The 25036-nt window shown below is 39.5% G+C and overlaps 1 protein-coding gene across 3 annotated transcripts in view; it reads right to left on the bottom strand.

Annotated features, from left to right (window-relative positions):
• ARID5B (AT-rich interaction domain 5B) overlaps nucleotides 1–25036 on the bottom strand; it is a 175093-nt gene that overhangs the window by 23857 nt on the left and 126200 nt on the right. For 2 of the 3 annotated variants that reach the window (XM_090278075.1, XM_090278074.1), the window contains 4 exons: nucleotides 17835–17947; nucleotides 11703–11907; nucleotides 9725–9777; nucleotides 288–385 (listed from right to left, as the gene is read on the bottom strand). In XM_090278075.1, the coding sequence (XP_090134201.1) occupies nucleotides 288–385; nucleotides 9725–9777; nucleotides 11703–11907; nucleotides 17835–17947 (469 nt within the window). Of the gene's footprint in view, nucleotides 1–287; nucleotides 386–9724; nucleotides 9778–11702; nucleotides 11908–17834; nucleotides 17948–19347; nucleotides 19784–25036 lie in introns of those variants that run through there. The other variant, XM_090278076.1, reaches the window with a different exon arrangement.

Raw genomic sequence — 25036 nt, 5'->3', positions numbered from 1 at the left:
AGGTGATCAGAGGATAAAAGCAAACTTAAAAAGAACATCTGATTTTAGCCCCAGTAACCAGAGAAAGCCATGTCCCTTAAAAACCACAAAGCTATATGCAAAGTAAAGTGCCAGAGGGGTAGTTTCTGTTTCCTAAAAGGTCCTTTAGGCTTCCTCTGGTATTATCCTTGACCAGAAGCATCTTCCAATTAATACACTTTTAATTAAGCAAGGACTTTCCAAAATTCCAAAGAAGTTCTTTTCTGTTTTTTTTTTTTTTGTTGTTGTTTGTTTGTTTGTTTTTTTACCTTTCATAATGTCTGCGGGTGCAAGTGGCGGCGCTGGTGCTCCCAGGATTACCGCCTAATTCATCATAAATGTGTTTCCATTGACGGCGGGCTGTTATCTGAAAAAATGGCAATGGGAAATTCAATCTTGCATCATAAGAGATTTGCAGTGCCAGGATTCAATACATATGCAACAGTCAGAGGAGAACAGTCTGTTCTGGAAACCCAGAAACAGAGAAGTCCAAATGAGTATATGGGGAGACAGGGTTTTACAGTGAGATCTCACTTCAGCACTTTTCTTTACAATAAAAATGGAATTCTGCTTTTGGCTCTCTGTTTTGTCAGCCTCAGTGCATTTTCATCTAAAGCACCTCCCCAGATACTTATGTAATCACCTGCCCCCCAAGGACCCAAACTTGTACTCTGTTCTTTTATGTCATGTGCTAAAGCATCAAAATAAAATAAGTTTCTCTTAAAATAAATCTCAGTACATCAGTTTACATGAACAGAATTAACATTGGTCGCTCGAGGGGTGTGGAAACAGGCAGCCAAGTTAGGAGAGGCACTTTTCACCTGACATGCTTTTGTATCTTCTGATTTTTGAACTATGTGATATGTTGTCTACTTTAAAAACTAAATAAGTTACAACACAAACTAATTAAACTGATCAAACCGCATTATGAAATTTACAGTCATTTCAGGCTACATTTTTATGACAGTTCCTGTAACCACCAAAACAAAGTCAAAATCTACAACTATGCATGTTGTGCAAGCTGTTTATTTTTATTCACTTACGTCAGGAAAATGGGATATTGATCAAATCCTATGAAAATGAACACATTCCAAAGTTAAAATATAAGTCATGCATATTATTGAGTTAGGTGAATAAAAATAAACAGATTGCAATATACTGAACGGCGTACTATAGTCTTGTTTTATTTTTCTTTAATTTTATATTTGTACATAAATTAAGATTTTACAAAATAACAGATGCATGATCTGGCAAATGGTTAACTGGGGAAAACCCCACCACTTACTACATCTGAGAAAGTCTAGCATTTCCTTGAAACTAGGAAGACAGAGTAAGTTCTCAGGTCCTTGTGAAACTCTCTAAACAGAGTTACAGGAAAACAGTTATTGGAATGTGCAGGGGGCAGGGCGTGGCGACAAGGCCAATGGCATTTAATATAATCAGAGCAGGAGGCTTCCTTTAACAAATACAGAGTGGCCAGTGGTATCCACTTAGGGGCTACAGACAGTAATCCAAGAGGAAAAAAAAATCTCAACTTGCAACCAGGGCTTCAAAAATTGTAATCTAAGGAGGAAGGGAGGGGAGTTAAATATTATAAGGTTAATAGTACCTTTTCAAGTAAAAATAACCCCTTCATTTCCATAAACTTTTCTCCACAGGCCCAAGCAGGACCTCAAGACAAAGTGCGTTCTGCACTGTTCAACTTCTCATGAAGCATTACTGAACCAGTCTGTTCCATTGGTTCTCATTAGACAGAACCACCTTTACAGCTACTAGTAGGTGTAACTAAAATAAAATCCTCCTTTATTTGTGGCTTGGTTTTGATTATAATAAATGGTTTCAAGCCCTTTTCACAACACCCAAAATACTTATTTTGGTAATTATTTTATATTTAATTACAAACCTCCTTCCAACCTTTTAAACAATACAATTTCTGCCTGAGCTATGCAAGACCTGTATATCAAGGAAGAAGAACTAGGATCCCCTCCTTCCAAGTGTTTATGTAATTCCTCAAAGCTCATGTTAACCTTCATCAGAGGAGCCCGGCAGGGCCAGAAAACAGCCTATATGTGTCCTTACTTCAGAAGAAGTAATCACTCTTATCATTCTTGTATCTCGTGTGCACTGTATTTTATATTTTATAAAAGAGTTTTCATATCCATAATATCACTTAATCCTCCCATGGCCTGTGAGGCAGATTATAGGGATCTCATTCACAGAAGGAAGGGGCACTCAGAGGTCGCACGACTTGCCCAAGGGCACTCAGCAGCAGAATGGCAATGCCAACGTCCCAAGAGTAGGCTCTTTTTGCCTCTACACCCCCATATCAAAATGACCTCATGAATGACCCATGTTGTGTAGCAAGTGATAATACTGAACTCCGGAGCCTTTTGCTTCAGACGAGGCAGATGACTGTGGTAAGTACGGCTTCTCCTACAAGTTCTCAAGATGGACCTTTGAGTCTCTCACTAGTGGGCCAACAGTATAGCTACAAGGTCAGCAAGAATCTAAGGGGGTTATGCTAGGTTAATTGTGCTCCTCTTCTTAAAGAATCAAGTAAAACTATGGTTCCTTCTACCCTGACTACTCATGCCTCTAGTTAGAACAGAGGTTTTAGTATGTTCACCACAGAGTCACAGGTAAGTTCCAACTATACCTGAGTCCATCCATTCACTCAACCATTCATTCACCACTTATTGAACATCTGCCATCTGCTGGGTACCATGCTAGCAGCTGAGAGGCAACCATGACAACCAGACCCAACACCCAACAAGACTGCATCCTTGTGGTGAATACCAAAAATAAACAACTGACGAAATATATACACAAAATAATGCAAATTGTGAAAAATGTAATGAAGGAGAGACCACTGTGTGGAAACCGACCACGTCCCCCCTCCCACACCCTATCAGCCAGATTCAAGAACACCCTATCAAACGCTTGCCTATCACAGAGATGGCAAAACTTCTTTAAGAATAAACAATGAATTATCAAAAGGAAAAAAATAAATCTTCCTCACACCAGGACTAAAACTGTGGCGGTAGGAAGCCAGCATCAGGCACCACTGGCATTAATAAGCCATGTGCAGCAGGTTAAAGGTCTGTATTAGTCCTCTGCTTGCAGATCCTCATCTTTAAATACAGTTTTAACTAGTGAGGACTCATCTGGAGTGAAGACAAGGGCTTGGCCTTCAAGGAAGTGGCCTCTCTGTTTGCTGAGCTTCCACTGGCCAGCCTGGATGAATCAGGCCATTTTGAGATATTTTCTTTCCACAGGAAAGTCATAAAATGTTCTCCTTCCAACTGCTAAATGCTTTGACGGACACAGTTCTCCTAGGTACACATCTCTATTTGTTTGTGCCCAGGGGCGCTTTTAATTCAAATGCTGACCAGAGGCTCTAAAGCAAGAAAAGCCTAAATCCTCCCATTGTCCTAATAGGAGAGAGGAAAGGACAGGAGAACTCTTCCTGGCCCAGCTACTGGGCCTCCGACTCTCACCTGTAAAAGTCTGCCTTCTGTTCTAATATGCCTTGGTCTGCTTAATTATGTGTTTGCTTAGGGTTTTTATTTTGTTGACCAATGTCCTCTCTGGATGTGTGTGAGCGTTAAACCCCATCAAGGGCAGAACCAGCATCTGCTTCCTGGTATCTGTCCCCCAGCCCCATTCAGTCAAAGGGTTAGTTTGATCAGTTCTCTCATTAAACTTCAGGCCTCCTGGTCATGTTCACATTTCCAGTTGACCTTCTCTTTATGTTGGGATTTTAAGGATACAAAAAACTCCTGGTTCTTTGTTTTCTAAAGAAAATGGTCAAATTCATCAGGCAGTTTTTTCTGTTGGATTGAGCCTCCCCTGTCATCTTCTTCAGGGTCCTCACTCAGAAGTAAAGGATTTGTGACAGCAATCCATCTTCTACTGCTTTCCGTTAGAGGGCCGTGTGCCAGGTACAGAGGCGTGGAGGTGGAGGGTGGAGGGTGGAGGGTGGGAGGTATCATGGAAAGAAAGAGATGTTACAGCTTTCAAGGGTTCATAATTGAGCAGGAAGCACAACCCCATACTATTAACAATAAAGCAAGATGAAAAACTGAGCAGACCACACCCAAGTAGAATAAACCAATCTAGGTGTGTTTGAGACTTAATCACACTTGAGAGACACTTCACAGTTATTTCTCTCCCTAGTGTGGTAAGACCCAAGAAACTCTGTGAAAAGCACTCTACACCTTTTATATTCATGCAGTTCCACTGCTTAAAAAGAAATAGCGTGGTTTTCAAACTGCTCTTTAGAACCCCAGTGGTGTTGTAAGGGTGGCCTGAAACTAACTCTCCACAAGGCCCACCCCTGATAAGACAACAGGTCCAGTGAGCGGGAAAGGAACTGTCCCTTCCACAATTTTACTTGCTGAAACTATCCTACCTTGATTTTGCTACCTTTGACTTTGCAGGGATGAACTAATCTCAGAATGCTTGTGGCCTGGTGAGGAAAGGGCAGTCAGAAATCTTTTAGGACTTCAGAGTTTCCACGGCTTAAGAATGGGTAGGAAATAAGGAGTCAAAAGGAGAGTTTTCTGGCCAGCAGTGTCGCCCGGGCTGCTCAGAGAAACAGCTTCTCTCTCAGGACACCTTGAGGGCGCACTGAATTCAAGGAAGATGACTTTTTTTTCCTGGTAGTACTCCAGGAACTGGAGCCTTTCAAAACTACATGACATCATCTTTGGCCTCAAAAATTTTGAATTAAGCAGGAGGCTTTTTCTGTCCAGAGAACTAGGGTTAGTAGATTCAGAGGATGTCTTGAATGATGTCAAAGCCAGAATCTGGAGTCCAGCAAGAGCACAAGCAACTTCTTCTTCCAGATGAGAAACAATCGATCCTGTCTAACCCACGGGGAGAGATGGGGCTGCTCTCTGACATTCTTTGAAGGCACTACTTGCATGGTCTTCTGCCTGGAGGATAAGATTTACTTAAGAACCACTACCCTGCTCTACTACCTTCTTTCCAAATATTAACCTCTGGCATGTCATCAAACGGTTAGACAAATGGAAATCACTTTAGCAAATCACCTCCAACACACAGTAATACCTCAAGCTACTCTACAAGCTTTAATGGTTTCACCAGAGACTAAGTACAGGCCTCTTAGCTTATCAGCAACTTTATCCAGTTCTGCCTCTTCAACTGTAGGCAACCATACTCTAAAATGTTTATAAGTTGGCTGTATAGCTGCAAGGAAAGGGTCCTCATTGCCAACCAATCAAAATTCCAGTGTACTGTTTTTTCTTAGGGAATCAAATCCATTCAATACATTTATGATCTCTAAACCTAAGGTTGCAGAGACATAAGATATATTTCCAGCAAAGGCAGAGGAACCCAAGAGAACTGAATATAGCCATCAGTTGAACGTTATGAAGGCATAAAATAAAAATTTTGCTCCTCTTTCTTTTTTTTAATTCAATTTGAGGGTTGTGAAGAACTGAAATGAAATAATCCATAATCTGCAATTCAAACCAGAAGGTTTGAAATAGTTTATAACCACAAACAAAAACAAACCAATTAAGATGGCCTCTTTTTATAACCAGAAGGAATTCCAGAGGGATGTTTCTATCCAATCACAAGTTAACAGCAAAAGAGATACATTTACAAATGTTAAACTTGAAATTTTTTACTATTACTGAATGTTTACATCATCCAGACTTCTTGACCCATCCCTTCAATTCACACATTTTTCTCAAGAATCAGATGAAATCTCAGCTGATAATAGTTTATCTGCTAAGGATCATGTCAGGTACAAAGAAGTGACTAACAGATGTTACTAACAAAGGTAGGTTATAAGATTCTTTTTCCAAAAATCACCCAAAACATGTAGAAAGCACTCTGGTTACGTAAGAAACTGCTGAAAAGGGAAAGCACGAACAATGATCATTTACAAATCACTTTCACTCTCTAGTGGGTACGAGGGTTAATACAACTGTGCACAAAATTCTCAGCAAGTCAGAATTTGAAGAATTCTGCGATAACCCATGAAACTCATTTCACCTCCTTGTGCCTCAGTTTCCTCATCCATAAAATGAAGGGAGGGACTGGAACACAGCAAAGATACTTTTCTACACAAAGACCAATTTGTGAAAAATAAAAACGTTAGGGTGCTATACTTTCCCTCATTCAAAATGAAAATAGTTTACTGAGTCCAAATTTAGATTGTTATTTTACCAAAATGGAAAAACACTCATTGGAAACTTTGTGCTGCTTTTGAGCCAACAAAATATTAATATGTTGGCTTGTTTATTTAGTAATAAATTGCAAGAAGATAAATTTCTAATCTTTGACACTTGACTTAAATCGGGTCCAAATTTTGAAGCTATGACCCACGAGGGCCAGTAGGTGAAGTGTTAATAATCAATGTTACAATTAGCTTTGAATTAACATCACCTGGACTGCTAAAGAAAACGGATTATCAAGTTCTCAGACTCGGGCCCCAATATCAAGTTAATTTTCAGTGTGGAGGCCTAGACAACTGCTTATACCTTCAAGTTCCCCATTGAAAACTTGAATTCAGTTGTTGAGTAGCTTTTGGGAACCACTGATCTAGAAAATTCTAAGATCTTTTTTGAACTCTACATGACAAGTCTACACTTGCTCTAGTATCAGATAATCTTACAGATAAGTGTCCTCTGGTAACACTGGGAGGACAACTTATGTCCCCAGGTTTTGGATATTGTTCATACATCTTCTGGACTAACTTCAAAATTGAATTCTTACTGAACATCTCACAATTTAATTAGCCAAAATATACCAAGAGAAAACTTTGTTTTGTATTTAGGGGATTCAAAAGCTTAAATGTAGAATGAGTGGCAAGCTTAAGTGCCTACTGGGCCAACAGGTAGTATGAGGCATTTAAAAAAAAGAGAAAAAAGAAGGAAAAAAAGAGGGAGGGAGAGATAGGAAGGAAAGAAGGAAACCCCCCCTCCAATTAGCTTCATAGAGTTTATGACTTCAGATATAGATTTTATAGAAAGATGGCTATATAGATTCACTGTCTGAAATGAGATGAATACATTTGGAGTGTTATAAAAAATGGTAGTGACCCAATAAACAACGAGGGAGTTGAAGTGTGAATGGAAATGGAAGAAGAAAAAGGGCAATCCCAGAAGTCACCCGTCCTCTTGTGGCTTGGCTGAAGTGACATGAAGCTTATAACCGGATAAAAGGCAGATGCTAATCTGGTCTTCCATATTCTTCCACCCACCCCTGCCTCTACTTCACTCCACCTACACACACGGTGAAAGCAAAATAAGCGGCAAAGCATAGCACTTAGCTTGTTATCAATCTCCCATGTGTCTCGCTGCTGCCTGCTGAGTAACTCCAAGGCCTAGCATCTGAGATCTCTCCTCACTTGGCTCCATCCTTCTCTCACGGTCATTTGTCACAAACACCTAGTCACTCAACTTTAAGTTACTGAAACTCTCTGTGCCCTACTTTAGTTTACCTCCATGTTTGATTTTTCTCTTCCAAGAAGGCCATGACCTTTCATGTCTAAGTTCTATCCATTCTGCAAAATTCTGCTCAACTGGCATCAGAGCCAGAAGTCTTCCTTCCTTCATCTCTAAATGAGGAAGTACATCACCTGAACAGGGCACTATGTTTTTCCACCTTGCCCTACAGCGCCCCCTCTCCTGGATGATAAGCAACTGGAACCACGGCCTGCATATTTTTATATGCCCCAGAGTGCCCAGCACAATGCCTTGTACACATAAGACACTCAATAAATACAGGGTGGGGCAAAGGTAGGTTTACAGTTGTGAGTACACAAAACACAGAGTTTATTCTTTTATCATTACTTATTAATTCTTGTATTATTTTCCATACAAATAACTGTAAACCTCCTTTTGTCACACCCTATATATGTTTAGGTGATGTTCTAATTGTGTGATCATTCATTTATTCATCCATGCATACATTCATTCATTCGTTCATTCAGCAAAAGAATGAATACTATTAGTTCAAAGAGTACTACAAATGCCCTGAAATTTATCAGACGTTTCTTTTGTATATTCTACACCAACTTGCTGTTGCGTGGGAAAAAAATTTTTGTGAAGATACAGAAGATACAAAAGCAGGAAAAACTGACTCTGTGAAATTTTCTGGCATTTTCCCTATCAGTGAATAACAACAAGTTCCTGGGTTTAAAAAGACATTTCATAATACTGCGCAACATCATGTAATGTATCTGTAGTCAGAGTTCATAAAAATGTGTACTCCTATTTTTAACACTAAAAGTTAGACTGAAAAGTCAAGGCTATGGGGTTGACTCCTAAATTTATGAGACTAACCCCAAATAAGTTATCATCTTTACACATAGATGAAAGCTAAATTTAGCTCAAGATTTTGCAAAACTATGAGCCACAACGGCAAAGACTCAGCCTCTTTGTCACATCAACAGATCCAACCAAGTGAAAAAATAACATTGTTTATTTTTATATAAGGCATTTAATAAAACAACCATTTAAAGTAAATTCATGTCTATGAAATGCGCATTTTACGTGTAGTTCATATCAGTATTATATTTCCTCATAAACATATATATAGCCCATATATTAAGTAAACATATTACATGCACATATACTTACATTACAGTTTTTAGTCAGAATTCAGAGCAGATATCTCTATAGTAAATACCAGATTATCTGAATCATATAATGCTTCCCATTTTTTTTCTGTCCCAGCCCCTGACATCAAACTATTATATTAGTTTGTGGAACAATATGCTATATCTGGCCAGAAACACTAGTTAATATGTTTGGGCTAAAATGAATTTCATTTTCTTGACTTTTTGTCTCTTACTGTCATTTTACTATGATACAGAGATATCCCAGGTTACTTCGTAAGGAAAGAAAATACAATTTCTTATTCAATTGCAGAAGAAACTGCACAACTTAATCTGATCATTGTGTGAGGGAGAAAATATTTTCAATGACGACATCTTCCTATGTCAATTGATTTCATTACAGATGTCATCTCCGTGTGCTATATTAATGCAGCTCTTTCTTCTTCTTTCAAGATTTTAATCTCAGTTTGCTGCTCTAACATTTCCTTGGTTCAAAATACATGCTGTTAAAATCCGTGGCCATCAAATTTTCCTGTGGGCTAAAAATAACCCGTTCCTGTCAGTTAGAATTAGCTGATAAAGAGTGTCAGAGCCTGTTCTGAATAAGTTTGATAACTTCCTGTTTATGCAGCACTGACCCTTGTCTAATAAAGCTTCTTTGCCCTAGAATGAGAGGAGATTCTGCTGCATTTTATTCCTTAATGGCCAATACTGATTACTTTTGAAAGCCTTTAATATATTTCCCATATTAGACATGAACAGATGTCAGGTATGTTGCCAAGGGAAATTTCTTTTATGCAATCTTGGCTTGTTGTACAATAATAGCCCTTTCTCAACATGGAAAAAAATTACAGACCCAACTAATTTCCCTGACAGGGGAGAGTTACATATGTTTTCCACTTGTAGTTTTTACGACAAGTTTACAATTTTGCCAAACCTGGAACTAATTGGGACTGTTTCCAAAAGTGGCCCAATAAACCCCCAAAAGTGTAGAGCCATTTGAAAAGGCAGTCAGTGATGGTTTGCGTTTGCATTTTCTCTATTTTGGTCAAGGGTTGGGGGAGGGGTGTTTAGATTGCAAAATTATTTCATTTAAGTTGCTTAAACACTTACTGTTTCATATCCTCCCAGTTTTTGAGCAGCTTGAAACATAGTCCAAAGGTTAACTGTTAGAGGGACAATAAGTATTTAGATAAGCATTGCATTAACATATTTCCAAGAAATGTCAATTAAAACATTTTTTGTTTTGTTTTTCAATGAGAAAGAGAGAGAGAGAGAGAGAAAAAAAAGAAATACTGACGTACCCCAGAGATCTAAGTTCTTAGGAAACAATTTGCCAAAGGGCACTCAATAACAGGATATATTACTACCACTTAAAATATTTCTAAAGAACAGTCACAAATACGGAAATGGTTCCATTTTTAGGATAAGGGACAACACAGTTTTCGTTCTGTTGCTATCAGCAGACCAAGAGAAGCTAAGTTACTATGTCCTTGGGGAAACGAATTTTCCAAATTGGGGCTGGCCTTGTTCAACCCTTATAGAAAGGAGCCATTGATTAAATGGTAATATATTCTTCCTTCAGATAAGAACTCTCCATAGTCAATAAATAACAGCCACATTAACCTATGATTATCTTTTGAATAGAATGTCTAATGGCAGCGCTATATTAAAAGCTAACTTCGTGCCTTGCAGTGAGTAGAAAAACATTTTATCCTTGAGGCATCAGTGATACAAGAGATCAAAGGGAATAAAGATACTCAGTCACAGAAGAAATGAGTCCACTTAGTCCCCTAACTTGCCTGTGCAGTGTTACAAAAATATTTCTCTTAAACACATTTCTCTTTACAGGGTTTGCATATGTTTATGCTGTTAAAACAACTATACCAAACTGCTAGCAACCCTACTCGTTTATACCAAATTCTGTGGAATGGGATTACTATGGATTTGAGTCTTTTATACAAGAGGGGTATATTGAACTTCAAGTAATTCCTGGGTAAGAAAAGTAAAAAATAAAGTGAAAAAAAAAATTTTTTAAAGGCTCTGTGACACACCAGGTTCGAAAAGCCTCATTGAACCTTGCACTGTTTCAAAGCTATCAAGAATCCTGCCTCAGCCTTGATTTAATCTGAACCAATGCATAATGCAACAAAGCTGTTCATAGTACATTAATTTTACTTCTATTTCCAGCAACCAGTTTTCAGACAAACATTGTAATCATTCGTAGTTATATAAGTTTATAATGGCTGTGAGTGTTCTCTTGCAATCAGTGCCAATTGCTATTAGGTATGTAAATTGTTATGTAAAGCATGCAGGTTTGACATTCTTCATCAAAGTGACACATGGTTTTAATCTAGGAAGATGCGTTTGGAGAAAATACTATTTCAAGCCAGAGGCTCACGCTTTGTGTGCCACAAAATCCAGACAGAGGCAAAATATATATTCATTTGTGAAATCAAGTCAGGATCTGGGTTTCTTCATTTTTTATTTGGAATTTTGTTCAGCTATGAGCTCCCTGATCTACATAAAAAAATACTGACGAACATTAAATGTACATGTCAAAGTAATTCAAAATTGGGTCCTCCATTCAAATATGTGTTTTTCTTGTTTCCTCCGAAGTCATCAGGATTTTGTAATCTCTGAACAAACTGGGGCTCAGGAAACATGCTTTCTCTTTGTTGCTGTTTTGTCCACCTTTAAATGTCCTCCTTTGGAAAACGGTCTTTTCACAGGCAACATCTGTGCCTGATAAAGCTACGTCATATTATTATCTCAGAAGAAAGGCGTTGCAAACACTCAAGATTGACAAAACAGAAAATGAGAAACTTTCAACATGTCTATTTCCAGTCATAATCAGTGGATTCAAGCCTATAAATATCTCACTGCAACTGCCCCAAAAGGGAACAATGTAGCGGAAAGAGCAAGGGAAAAAAATTCCTGGCTTGGATGATTTGTAGATTTAGTACAAACAGAAAGCATCATCATCCCCAGATTAGGATTTCAACATAACCCTAAATCAAAAATAGTTTTTTTCCAATTCAAAGAAGCTGAGAAATTTTAATATTTCAAAAATGAAAACAAGTATACTTACTCTGTTTAAAACCTAAATAGGGTATTCGTTCTATCGGCGTCTTCCTTTCTTTCATGTATTTATAAAGTGCCACCAGGAAGGCCTGCTCGTCTGCCCTGCACTCTTCACCAATGGCAACCTTTGGTTTCTCTTCATTTGAGACTTTTTTACAGTGATTCTGGTTATTCTTCGGTTTGGTCAAGGCAGACCTGGCCTCACATTTCACCTGGAAGAGGGGGTGAAAATGCCACATTAAATCACAGCTCTGGACCATTTAAAAAGACATAGCTACTGACACATTTCACTGAGTGGAAAGGGAGAACCAACAAATTACTCTCGCTCTGAAATAGCTTTTTAGAGGCATCACTGAATATGAATGATCTTAGACCAGGGCATGGTGGATTTCTGCAAAGGGCCAAATAGTAAATAGTAGGCTTTTGGACTATTATAGTCTCTGCTGCAACTACCCAAATGCAGTATGGAAGCAGTCAGAGATGATATGTAAACAAATGGGTACGGCTGTGTCCCAATAAAACTTTATTTATAGAAACAGTTGGCCAGTGGTCCATGGTTTGCCAAACTATGCCAGCCTCTTTTTAGACTCCTTACAAGTACAAAAATAGTGTTTGCATCTTGGTGGGGCCATTCTCCTGCCTCTTTACATACTTTTCCTAGGGGAACATCTGTTAATATCATCAAACAATCCCTACCTTAACAAATAGTCCTATATTTTACACTTTGTACCAAAATGAAAGACAACTCCATCTCTTCATGGGAAACTTATTTTGTCGCTACTCCTTCTAGCAACCCGAAAAAACACGTGGTTGCCAGCATATGCAGCATCAGAACATCAGCAAGGTCTCTGCTGTCTCACCTGAGGGTTGAAGCCAGATCCGCCCTTGTTAGGAAACAAAAGACCCTACTCTTTAACAAGCGCTTCTTGCTTTTTCAGTCAGCTCTGAGACTATAACAGGAAATGTGAATTTGCCACAAAGGAAAGAGTAGAGGTCAGCTAAAAACCCAAGAAAAGTAAGTGAAAAGCATAATTAAAAAATAAATGGTGGTTAATGCTCCAGATGTTCTTCCTACCACACTCTAGGCGAATATGGAACTTGGCATAGCGAACGGCTAACCTAATGTTCCCTCCTCACTGCCATGTTCTACAAGAGGCCTTTGATGGCTGTTAAATGGAACGCTAAGTTGCTGAGCTATTTTAATTGTAAAAGGGGGAAGTACAAAGGGTCAAACTTTGAGTTCAAGTGTGCCCGTGGGGAATGTGTACATTCCAATATTCTTTACATCTCCATATCTAACATCGAAGAGAAGAGGGCAAGTGCTGGGGAAATGGTATGAATAAAAATGTCCCACATACTCAACAATGTTTTCCATTTCAGATTTTTGACCTCTCATTTTCTTTCCCTTCAGAATCTCCTTTCCAAGCACAAGAACATAAAAGGCTATGCTTATTTATTAAAGGGAAGTGTATCCTTTTAAAAGGTTTTCTTTATGGCTTAGTCTCTCAAGTGAACACGATAGTTTAATATCTTCAGACTGGTCCTGCTAAAAATAAAACTTCCTGCACAAGTCATTCAGCTGGGCTTCTAGATAAGATTCTAATTTTTAAGTGGCCATGGAAATGGGATTAAAACATTTTTCCATGTAGAATTTTTACTTACAGTATTTTCAAATTTTCGCACACTGTAACACTGTATAGTAAGGCAAACATTCTGTGAAACTTTATGTGTTCATCATTTTTCACTGCCAACTTTTAGATTGTTGAGTCTAAAGTTCTGATGACACCTATAATTTCCTGCCTTTTTTAAATCAAAATTATCCTGGTTTTAATCTGTACTGGTTCCAACCTTTTTTGAATGCTTACTATGTAGCCAGGCTCTATTCTAAGCACTTTTTAGGTATTATCCCACGTAATGCCCACAACTCTAATGTGCCAAGTGCTTCTTCTCCTATTAGAGGAAACTGAGGTACAGAGAAGATAAGCTACACATACACGATCACAGGATCTTGCCCACGTTATTATTTGGGATTTGAACCCAAATACTCTCAGCTCTAGGGCCTGTGGTTTTAAACACTATAGTGACACTCTTATAAAAATATTAAATTGGTAGTCAAAATATACTTCCAATTAAAAAGCATGTCATAATGACTAGGTTTTTTCAAAATCTACAGCTTAGAAAGGTGATTTATCAGATGAGACGTAAGAGATAAACTAGGTGCTTTTCAAAGTATAAACTTGCTCTGTTTCTTCTACTGTTTTTAGAGCAAAGGGAAGGAAACCAGAATCAACAAAGCACCTGCAAAGAGCTAGAGACAGTGCTGTGAGCTTCACAGAGACTACTTAATGTGCATAAGAGTCACAAAAGGCTGGCAGTTAGCCCCATTTTACAGCTGAGGAAATTGAAGCTCAGCGAGGTTATGTGTTGCCTAGAGTGGGGCAGAACGCTAGTTTTAGAGGGGTCTCCCTCATTTGAAACCCTAATCACGTACAAACAAGAGTAGATGTAAGGTTTGCATATGAAACAGGCTAAGTCTTCACTCTGCAGAGATAATGGGCCAATTATCTGTATTATTAGGTCAGGAACATCATTGTTAAGTAAGTATGAGGTTTGGCCCTCAGTGTTTAGGTAGCTGCCTCCCCTTGTGCCTCACCTGTGCAGAAACACCCTAGAAACGGAAGGAAAGCATGGAGGGATGCACAAATCAGGCCCGATGTCGGCCCGACTCCCTGCTTTACAGAGAAGGCTCCAGGTGAAGCCAAGATTGCCGCCTACTGAACTCCACCCTGAACCTCAGTGGGCTTTCCAGCAGGTTTCTCCTGTGGAACTGGGGCTTTCTGAGAAGTGAACACTGGCTTTCTCTCTCACACTAGCTCCATACATTTCTTCAGTCAATATAAATGAGCCCTTTAGGGTATTATTCTGTTTCTGGGTAGAAATAGGCCAAGTACCTCTCTACATTTTTTCACATTTACCCAAACATTCTCAGCATTTTAATCTACGAAATATTAAATGGGAGCCAGTCTTCATGCTGACATTGAGAACTCCACCCTTTTGATGGTAACAGTTAATTACTAGATCTGTTTTCCCCGACCTGTACGTCTTGTATTTGTTGAGTTCACTGAGAGCGTTGGGGTTTCCAAAGTGATTGAGGAAGTGCTAATTAAAGAATTCACATTTAATGTTTTCAATGAACCACTGCTTATTTGATATTAACCACATCCTTTCACTGGATTGAGTTATAACTAATCCAGGTCTCATCTGGGGCCACAAGATGTGCTGAACCAACAGGAAAGAAACTAGAGTAATTTCAATGTAGTCACTAACTTGCTAGGAGACTCTCAATTTCTTCCTCAGGAAATCGGGGAGGATAAACCATGGGTGTGGTTCTGAGAACCAAATGGGATGGAAAAATATTGAAAATAATGAAAGTATCATATTTGTAAAATATTTAAACTATGTTTGTGATATAAATGAAAGAAGATATTGCATGCCATGACTTCCTTTTTGTGTTGCTTTTAGAATATAAACCACCTGTTACGTACTTCTGACCTTTGGAAAGTGCTTCAGGATGTGAAAAGTCATTTGCCTTCTATCAGTGGAGGCCTTTCATTAGAAACCTAGGTTGAGATTTTTCTGGTACAGATCACCATATAAATGGGTTGGGGCCTCAGATTTGTTGCTAGAAGATGATCCCAAGGGAATATAGCAGGACTTGGGTTGTACACTTTAATGACATCTTCAGAGAACTGGTAGCCTTTTTCCCATGTGACTTTTGCTGTCTTTGGAAAGCCACGAAACTCTCAGTCTTGTAAACCTAGCTTTCATGATTGCATTGAGAGAATGTAACCTTTTGAATGTGATAGGTAAATTACTTGACTTGCTTTTCTAGTCATGCACATAAGAAGTCCAGCAGACTATCACACTAAGATCTTTGCTGTGTGTTGCTGCAGAAAGTTGGATCTTATCCATAGAAACGGTCTGTTTGAGAGATTTTTGAGAAAAAAAGTCACACAGCTCTTGGTCATAAAGCCAAACTAGCTGTCACCTGAAATGTTCCCAGATCAGGATATGATCAGATGGTCACCGGTTTGTAATCTCTTCTGTAGCGTTTTATGAGAAAAGATCACTTTAGGGCACAAATGCCTTTTTAATAATTGTCCTGGCCCCATATGTGGCTTGTTCGTTCTGTAAGGATTTTACATTGGTTTGTTGGTGCCAAGAGATAAGCCCACCATACTCCACCTCTACCTGCTTCTCTCTTGTACAATACATGAAGTGGTCTTGCCTGGCCCACCAGAACAGCAGGACTGTAATCCAAAACTCCGAGAAGAGCTGGATGTTTAGATTGGTCCCTGGGAGCTGGCTGCAGCAGATCATCCATACATTCACCATTGAAACCAATGATGGAAGGCTAATCCTCCTCTAGGATAATCCTCCTCTAGGTTTGAAGACTGTCCCTCATAAGAAGAATAAGTCAGAGAGCATCAAACAGAACAAGATCCTGTTCTCTTTCGTTTTGTAGGTCTTAGTGTGAGTCCTGAGATGCTTTCCATGGAGAGATATTGGAGCGTTGTGTGTGTTTTCGGGTCAGTTGTACGAGTTTTATAAAACTCCCAGAGGCATACGTTGGTAGTGACTCCATGTGACATGAGAAGGAGTTTCATTCTGCTGGGCTCAGGTACAGGAAATGCTGGGATAAACACATGATGTCATCTTAGAGGTATGGGGCAGGGAGCCAACACAAGACTTTGGCAGTACAAGTTCTGCTGAATGTTACAGTCCTAAAACCTTCTCGTTCCATTCTTTAGTATCTTACAAACCACATCACAGGGTGTAATACACTGTTCCTGCTGACATCCTTCAAGACCGCGGAAGCCGAAGCCCTAGATGGGTAGCTCTAGGGCCGAGATGTCCAAATTACTAAAAAATGTCATACTTGGTATTCAGGTGCTTACTTGCAGATGGTTAAACAAGCAGAACAAAAATAACTTTAGGGGAAGAGCTTTTTTTTTTTTTTAGCCAGAAAAATACACATTTCTACTGGCTGAGCTCTTTTTAACCCTTCGCAATATTGGAAGCATGAAGAAATGCAAACCAAAACATCCTGAGAAATTCCCGGTGAAGATCAGGTTTATAGAATGTGAATGTATAGAATTTGCTTCATTACACCGGCAGAAAAATAGTAGATTTTCAACACAGAACTGAGTTGATGGTTTGTAACATCAGACTCTTCCAAATTCATCAATAATCAAAATGTTCCCACTTTCATAAATTTAGTCCTTGGATCTGGAAAGCTGGAAATGTCGTATCAGCTGATATCCGGTCTTCAAATCAGGTCCTAAAGGGGCTATTGCTGCCTTTGGCACAGAAACAATACCTAAACGCAAACACCCCATAAATGGAACCATGGAAATCTGATCCAAGCTCACAAAAGAAAAAAAGATAAGTCTAAAAATATGAAGTGACACTTCACACTTCATGGTGCTAAATACTTCAGGCATGCACTTTCAAGACTCCAAAGAATGTGTAGGCAAAATGGTCCTGGGTCCTCAAAAACTAGCCTAGAATTTGGATCTTTATTCTGCCCTAAGAGGTATCTTTAAAAACATGTTAATGTATATATAGGTTTATGTATACATGTAAATATTTTGCTATGTGTCTTTAATTTTACATTAAGGTAAAATAGAGGCAATTTTGAAAATATAACTAAAATGATTACTACTAGCCATTTCTAACTTCATCCTCTGTCAATCTCTGAAGCATATTTAGCTGAACACATTCAGAAAGAGGATGGTTTAGCTGGTCTATTTTTGATACAGGCAGAGTAAACTATGTCATTGTGTCACCTACTATGAAATCTCAGCCTCAATGACGTGGGCGCTTAATCATCTGTCCTTTATACAACAGGCCAGACTAGGAGGTGGGAAGGCTTTCTGTTGACTAATCAAAATGCCTGCACCCCCACCCCCCACCCCACTCTGCCACCCAAGGCAGGGGAGGTGGCGGGAAGAGACACAGCAGAAAGCTGTGAATACCAAAGTCAGATTGGGAATTGCAAACTGCCACAGAGAAACAAGAGCAGAGAGATAAAGAGATAAAGGAAACATAAAAAGATGCTGCAAAATGAACACTGTACCTTTGCAATGGCTTTGCCATCAGAATTGTTGTTGGAATCTTTAACAGTGCTGAATGAGTCTCTTCTCTGTGGGCATGGTTTCTTTTTGCGCGGTCTGCCTTTAAGATTTGGCGCTGAAAACAAATGGAGAGAACAACTGATATACATTTCATTGGATTTCTTTATTGAACACCGAGAATCTTACTACAGTGGCCCCCACTATGTGTGCAGAGAAATGTACACATCTGTGGTAGCCAGCCCTCATTTTATGCTTCTCTCTCTGAAGGGTTGCATCTTGGAAGACCATACACTTCTGTACTTCCTTTCTAAAGGTAATCTGATTTAAACATCTCTAGTTAATATAAATAAAATGAAGCCCTTAGGTCTGAAGGATGATGAGAGGAGAATGCATTTCCCCATTGTTAGGAAAGAAACAGGTTGGGCTGAAGACAGCCCTGAACCAGGCGCTGAGATTATTCTTTGTTTTCTTTTGTATCTTGTTTTCAGAAACCTAAGTAATATGCCAGCCCATTATGGTATCATAGTAATGCAATGTTTGAAAACATCTCTCTTCAGAAGTAGAGGCATGAGCATTTTCTCAAATTATACAAGTAACTAGAGAGAGGCATTCATGACAACAATGTGAAAAAAACATTATTACATGAATTTACTTATAATATTGAGGCCAGCAGGCTTCAAATCTGAGCAAATCTGGCAGATACATTTAAATCAGCATGCTCTCTTTTCCTTTGCAATATATTTTTTAATGACCATCTTGAGGGTTATTTAAAATAACTTCCAAAGATCACACTGGGGTTAGCCAGATTCTGTAGAGTTTATACTTTCTAAAAGCCACAGACAAGATGCAAATCAAAGTTACAGTTCACCCTTGATGTTGAGCTTGAATCCCTTTAAAATCCATGAAGAAAGCAAAAAAAAAAAAAAAAAAAAAAAAGCTGCTGTTTACTGAGTGCTACGGCTGGGCTGTCCGGCAGCAGCTTTCACATTTAACTTCATCAGTCACGCAAGTTGAACAAAAGTAAAACAAACCAACTAACCAACTAGCCCTTGAAGAATTCCAAACGAATGAATTATACCCCAAGTGATTCCTTTGAGACCTTTCCAGGTACCCACACTTCTTACAGTTGTGACAAATGCCAAATCTGAACAACTCGAACCCTCCTAATTGTTGTTAATCTTACTCGTGTCATGCAGTTAACCAGTGGTTTTTAGGGCATGTTATATTGGACTCATTTTACAAACACAGTTAATCCCACTGATTTGATTTTTCTACTGTGGATAACAGTTGGTTGTTCCTAACACTCAGTAAATAGAGCTGCCTTTACAATCAGGCAAAAGTTTAAAAAAGCGCCCTTGGGGCTCCAGGTTAAACCCCCCTCCCAGGTTCCCTCTCCCGTCTCTCATTACCCCAAAATGTTTCTCTGAAAGTCCATCCCCCGAAAGCCAGCCTGGAAGTATAGGAGGTCAACAAGCTCACAAACACAAACCAAGCAAAGAGAAAGTAGCGATTTACCCATTCCAGTCGACAAACATCTGCCTGACGGTGTCTGTGCTCCTCCTGAAAGCTACAGCATGTGACTGACTGCTCCCGGCCACGTCCCTGGAGGTCTGGGCTGGACTTGGTGTGGATGTCAGCTTCCCTCCGAATGAGAGCCGTGAGGCTCCGCGCTCCGCTTACAACTCCCCTCCCCCAGCCGCTTCATTACTCATGTAAACACACAGCAGTGACTAGCACCGAATGTGTGGGATGAGCTCTGAGCACTTTGCTGGAGTTGCCAGACTGGCAAAGAGGGCTCTGCTCTCTCCACCTCCCTGCACAGGGTTGGTGATTTCATCTGGCCTGTTTTATGGATCCTGACCTCCTGCTCCCCTGTCAGAGCATGATGCCAGCTTCCATGACTGACACAGTCTTCAGCCTGGAGCCAGGGCGGGGACTCTTGGTTGGAACACACGGGGTAGCACAGAAGTGTTTCCACATCTGGCCCATGTGCTAAGACTTGAGTGATCACTGGGGAAGGATGTACTTTCCTGTCCCCTTATCAAAATAATAGCCGAGCAGAAAGCTGACAAACAAACTTGGGGTAGAGGCATTTTACTGAAAGGAACAAAACAGTACCACCTCTGTTCTAAGATGTGCTACTATGATCTTTTTTTCCTTCCTAACATTTTGGTAAAAAGCATTTGAACCTAAAAGGCATTTGTTTCCAGAAAAGCTCTCAAATCCCGAAGACCTTTCGGAAAGACAGAACTTGCATTGAACAGGCTGTTTTAGGTAAAGGCAGTGATTCTGGGAACTGACAATAAGTCATTTCCAAATTGGGTCTGTTTTTCCCTTCTTTGAGCTGTTTTCAGAACCCAGAGAAGCATATTCCCTTGCCCAGCAGATTCTGAGAATTACAAATTTAGAACACAGTAGCACCTAATATTCTGGTCACACAAACTTCAATGCTACAAGAGATTTGATCAAGAGAAAGATGCTTCTTGTCCCCAGTAACACAAATACACTGATTATTTCAGGTAGTTAGCTGAATCGCACCAATCACTCAAGGCTCAAACTCAATTTTCCCTGCCCTCTGAACTCTTTTTCTGACCTTCTCTTATGCAAGGCATCACTGTTCATTGTATTTTAGCTGTGTTTTATGGCTTATTATTATACTTTAGGAGAGCCTTTAAGGAAAAGACAATGTTGGATTCATCTCTCATCTGTCCAAGCACACACATCCAGGAGGCAGCATTGCAAAATATGAATTTGTTGAGTGAACGCAGGACTAATGGAAATAAATGTGCCCACATATCTCTCCTTTGTGTCTTCATAAACTAGGCCTGCCCACCTGTCATGCTGGGCACCTATAAAATTGCCTTCACCTTTACTACTTACCCTGGAGCTTTGGAAGCAGAAACCAATGACTTGAGTTTGCTGTGGGAATTGAGACAGGAAACCTGCATCGTTTGGTTCCTGATTACTCTGTTAGCCATTGTGCCTGGCATTTCGCTGGGGCCCTAGTCTTGTCTCATGTGCAGTGAGCAAATGCCCTGAGGAGCAGCTGGTCAGAGTCCAGACAGGAGGATGAAGGTGGACCATGAAGGACCGGGTGGTGGTGGGCCGTGAAGGACTCAGTGGGAGGTCCCATAATATGATTTGAGACCTTTTGGATCCACAGAACCTGGGTGATGCTTTGAGATTGAGAAGCTGGCATTTTGGGGGGAAGAGTAAAATTTCTGGCCCCTAGGCTGTATTTTTTTGCCTACAGGGTCAAGAAAACAAATCATTTGCTGGGTAGATGAGTAAAAATAAACGCTATATGGTGTGATGGTGGTCAGGGGTGGCCAGAGCCTTTAATTCTTTTATATAAGAAAACAACTCCACCTGGTTCAGCTGCCCTGGACCAACCAAGCCTGCCCTGCCCCCTTGACAGCTAAGGGCTGCATACCTACCAAGAGAACCTAAATCCTGGACTCCTGATTGACACCAGCTCCAGTGCTTTAGGTGAGACTGATCTCTACCAACAAAGCCATTCTGGGAACCCAGCAGTACACTTACCAATAGTTAGTTTTACTTAAAAAAAAAAAAAAAAAAAAGCTTGGGAAGCAATAAATGCAGAGTTGCTTTTCCATGTGTATATATAATCCACTAGCCAGCTCTGGCGTGGCTTGCTCATAGAGTTCAATCAATGCTCTTTGTATGAATGTTTTTAATATCATACATGAAGAATAGTAAGAGCTGATACTTACTGAGCACTCTCTCTGTGCCAGCCAGCACTTTGCATACAACAACTCATTTAAAACTCACAACAAGCCAACAGGAAGGTGCAATTAATAATCCCATTTTACAGACCAGGGAACTGAGAGATGAAATTACTTGTCTTAGGTCATATAATGGGTTACAGGTAGCAGAATTTCAGCCCAGACAACTGGACTTTATCCAGAGTCTCTGCTTTAAGTAACTGCTAATAGACACACACACACACACACACACACACACACACACACAGTCTCATAATGCGGTATTTATATTATTAACTTGGGCTGGCAATCACCCGGGAGCTTTTCCCAAATGAAAAACACTCGCTCCTGAATACCACCTAGCATGAGGGTGCAGCAGCCCATCTCAGGCAGCAAACAGCATCCTACAGACTTGACAGCAAGTAGGGTCCCCACCAGTCCTGACTGAGCAGCAGATGACAAGGCTTCCACTAAAGCCACGGAGTTCCAATAAAACTTAAGAGAGCCATGCACAGTACCCCCTTGTAGTGGGCCACTGACTCTTCTGCCTAATCAGTGAAAGATCTCTGTGGTTTTAAAAAAAGGTCTTTCCTCTATGACTGCCCATCTGTTCCTCTTACTCAGGGTTATGAAATTAACAAGTATTCACCTTTGAGAAGTTACTACTATTTCTATAAGTGTTAATCCCAGGAGAATCAGTGACCACCAGGGCTCCAGGCCACTTTGACATCTAACACTTATGTTTTGTTTTGCTATTTCCCTTTTTTAACTCCTCTACATATTGAAGAATTACAGTCTCTTTTTTTAAGACAGTATAGCAAAACAAGTTTTTCTTTTTCCTTAGAGTTTAGAACTCAGAGTCGCAGTCATGCATTCATTTATATATTTACTTCGCAATGGGTTCTGACAAATTATGTGTCAGCAAAGGTGTGGGAAACTTTCATCTCAACCCCAACTTTTGCAATAATAATAATAAAACAAAGGAAATGTAACCAGTTACTGGCAAAGTAAATTGCTTTTGGCTGAAATGTTCCTGTTTTTTTCAACTGTGTTCTTCCTGTCATGACCGTCTCTCTCTCTCTCTCTCTCTCTTTTATAACATTTATGCTCTTGGAAATACCACGAAGATAAACTGCTATAAAAGCTGGATTGACTCATCAGTTAACAACTCTCTTCTCATTTTGCAGAGAGGATTTTGTTGCCAGTGCAGCTACATATTCTCTCGAGAAATTCTTTGTGAACTTCCACTTAGAGAAAGGACTTGCTTGTTGGTGAGGACTGAAATTAGGAAAATGGAAAACCAGCCATCATTTTCCTAAGAGTTTGACCTCCAGGGTCAATGTCTAGAGGAAGTTGGCAGAGCGTTAACACATTTGATTTGCAAGTTGTGTGTGTGTGTGTGTGTGTGTGTGTGTGTGTGTGTGTGTGAAACACTAAACACAAGCCAGAAAACTAAACTCCACTGATTGAAGTATTAGGGACTGACAAACATTGTTCTATGTTTAGTGTCCATTACTGATAATACTTTGCATTTCTGTAATGCCTTTCCTCTGAGGATATCAATTCTCTGGAACATTTTCTATATAGACAATAATCTTAAAATACTCTGGCAAGTTTCAACATGGAGCATTGCTCTTTCTGGGAAAAAAAAACCCTACCCTAACTTAGTTATCATTTACTGTGTTCTATTTTCAATGTTTTCCTTTTGACTATTTCGAAACTTCCTCTTTCACTACAACAAAAATAGTATGAGTGTTTTTAAAGTTATTAACGTATGAATAAAAGATTAGAAACCAAGAACGGCAGAATGCTTGATCAAAGCCACTCCTGAAATTTATGAGTGTAATAAAAGAAAGGCATTTCACAGATAATCTCTTACAGAATTTCAGTTTTCAAATACTTGGGAAAAAAAGAAAAGAAAAACAGAAGCTCTCAGCCTTCATTTTGGCTTTAACTTAAAGACAACATTTTTACTTTAAAAATTCTTAAATGAGTTCCTGAAAAATTTATTTTCAATCCACAGTTGTATTCCATAGACTCACTATTCCACACCTAACAGAGTGGTACCAGAAAACTGTAGCTGCTGGTACTCAACATCTGTTAATTGGTTGAGTCTTTCCATAAATTCACAAAGCATTAATTACACAGAGATTTAAGAATATTCAAGTTTACTTTCACTCTGTTTCTATAAACAGCCTTTTGTACCCAAGTGAAATATTTGAGCAGCAACTGTATTTTGTGAAATATGAACACCCAGGGCCATTATCAAGAACAGCTTCATCTTCTAGAACATTCTAACTTAAATAATGAATTTAAAGCAATAGGCACTAAAAAAAAAAAAAAAACAACAAAAAGAAACCAGCTATATCATTTTCTGTATTCTACTGACGATTCCATTTTAAGTGTAACTTTTTCTCAAATAAAAGCATTAAAAACATGAGTTCAGAATTGTGAACTGAAACTAGAGTCAAACTCAAATACCCTTACTCTCAAATGCCACCAAGACCACACAGCCCTGAGCAATCATCGCTTGTCTCCACTCTGGATGTCACGGCCACTTTGAGTGTCTAAGTTTGCTTTAGCCCAAGACATAGCCCACACTACTTAGACCACAGTTCCTATTAACTGCAGTCTAGCATTTCCAATGAACTCTGAGCTCACAGAATCCAGGTCCCCTTCTACCTCTTGGGGAAGGGTGAGCAGTTGTGTTGTTAGAAAGAGGTTGGAAAAAAAAAAAAAATGAAACGGGCTTTATATGCACTCTAGTCACTTGGCTCTGTCAAAATATTGAGATCCCCAAGAGTCACTAATGAGAGTGGAATGTATGACTGCATTTGTCATACCTGGATTGCTTGGGCAGCTTAAGTCCAAAACAGCCGTGGACTTCATTGACTGCTCAACAAACCATGTAAGTAAACACTCTTGTAATCCTTTCCAAAACATGCCCAGCCTTACTCACTTCTGTTTGGTACTTGTGAATGCTGCAGCCCTTGCTAATGTTCCTGATCAAAATTTTAGTAATTTTATAGGCATGTGATTTGCATAACTATTTCCTGATCCGCCTTCTTTCTGCCCTGGAGGTCTTCATTTCTCAGAAACATTTAAAAATACAGATTTGCCTTCTCCCCTTCCCCCACCCTATAAATGGAATGTGACCTGTTAGCTCATCTGTACTGCTAATTGGTTTGAAAGCATGTGACTCCACGCATTCTTGCCATTAAAACACAAGCAAACCTCTTTTTTAGTCAGGTTTTACCCGCTGTGATGGGTGGACTTCTATATTTCATTCTTGTGTCTTAAGGAGGCAGAGAAATTTAAATCACCAAATGTTATTGTATATTATTCTGAAATATGTAGTGAATTCCTAAGGAATGCAGAAATATTCTAGAAATAGGCTTGTCTACAAGGGCACTAGCAAAGAAGACAGGGATTATAGACGTTTTTCACTACCACTTGAGCAGTAAGGGGAAAATCTGGGA

Source organism: Furipterus horrens, unplaced genomic scaffold (assembly GCF_987537825.1).
Source record: "Furipterus horrens unplaced genomic scaffold, mFurHor1.1.pri manual_scaffold_5, whole genome shotgun sequence".
Lineage (NCBI taxonomy): Eukaryota > Metazoa > Chordata > Mammalia > Chiroptera > Furipteridae > Furipterus > Furipterus horrens.
This window is presented reverse-complemented; position numbering and strand designations above follow the sequence as displayed.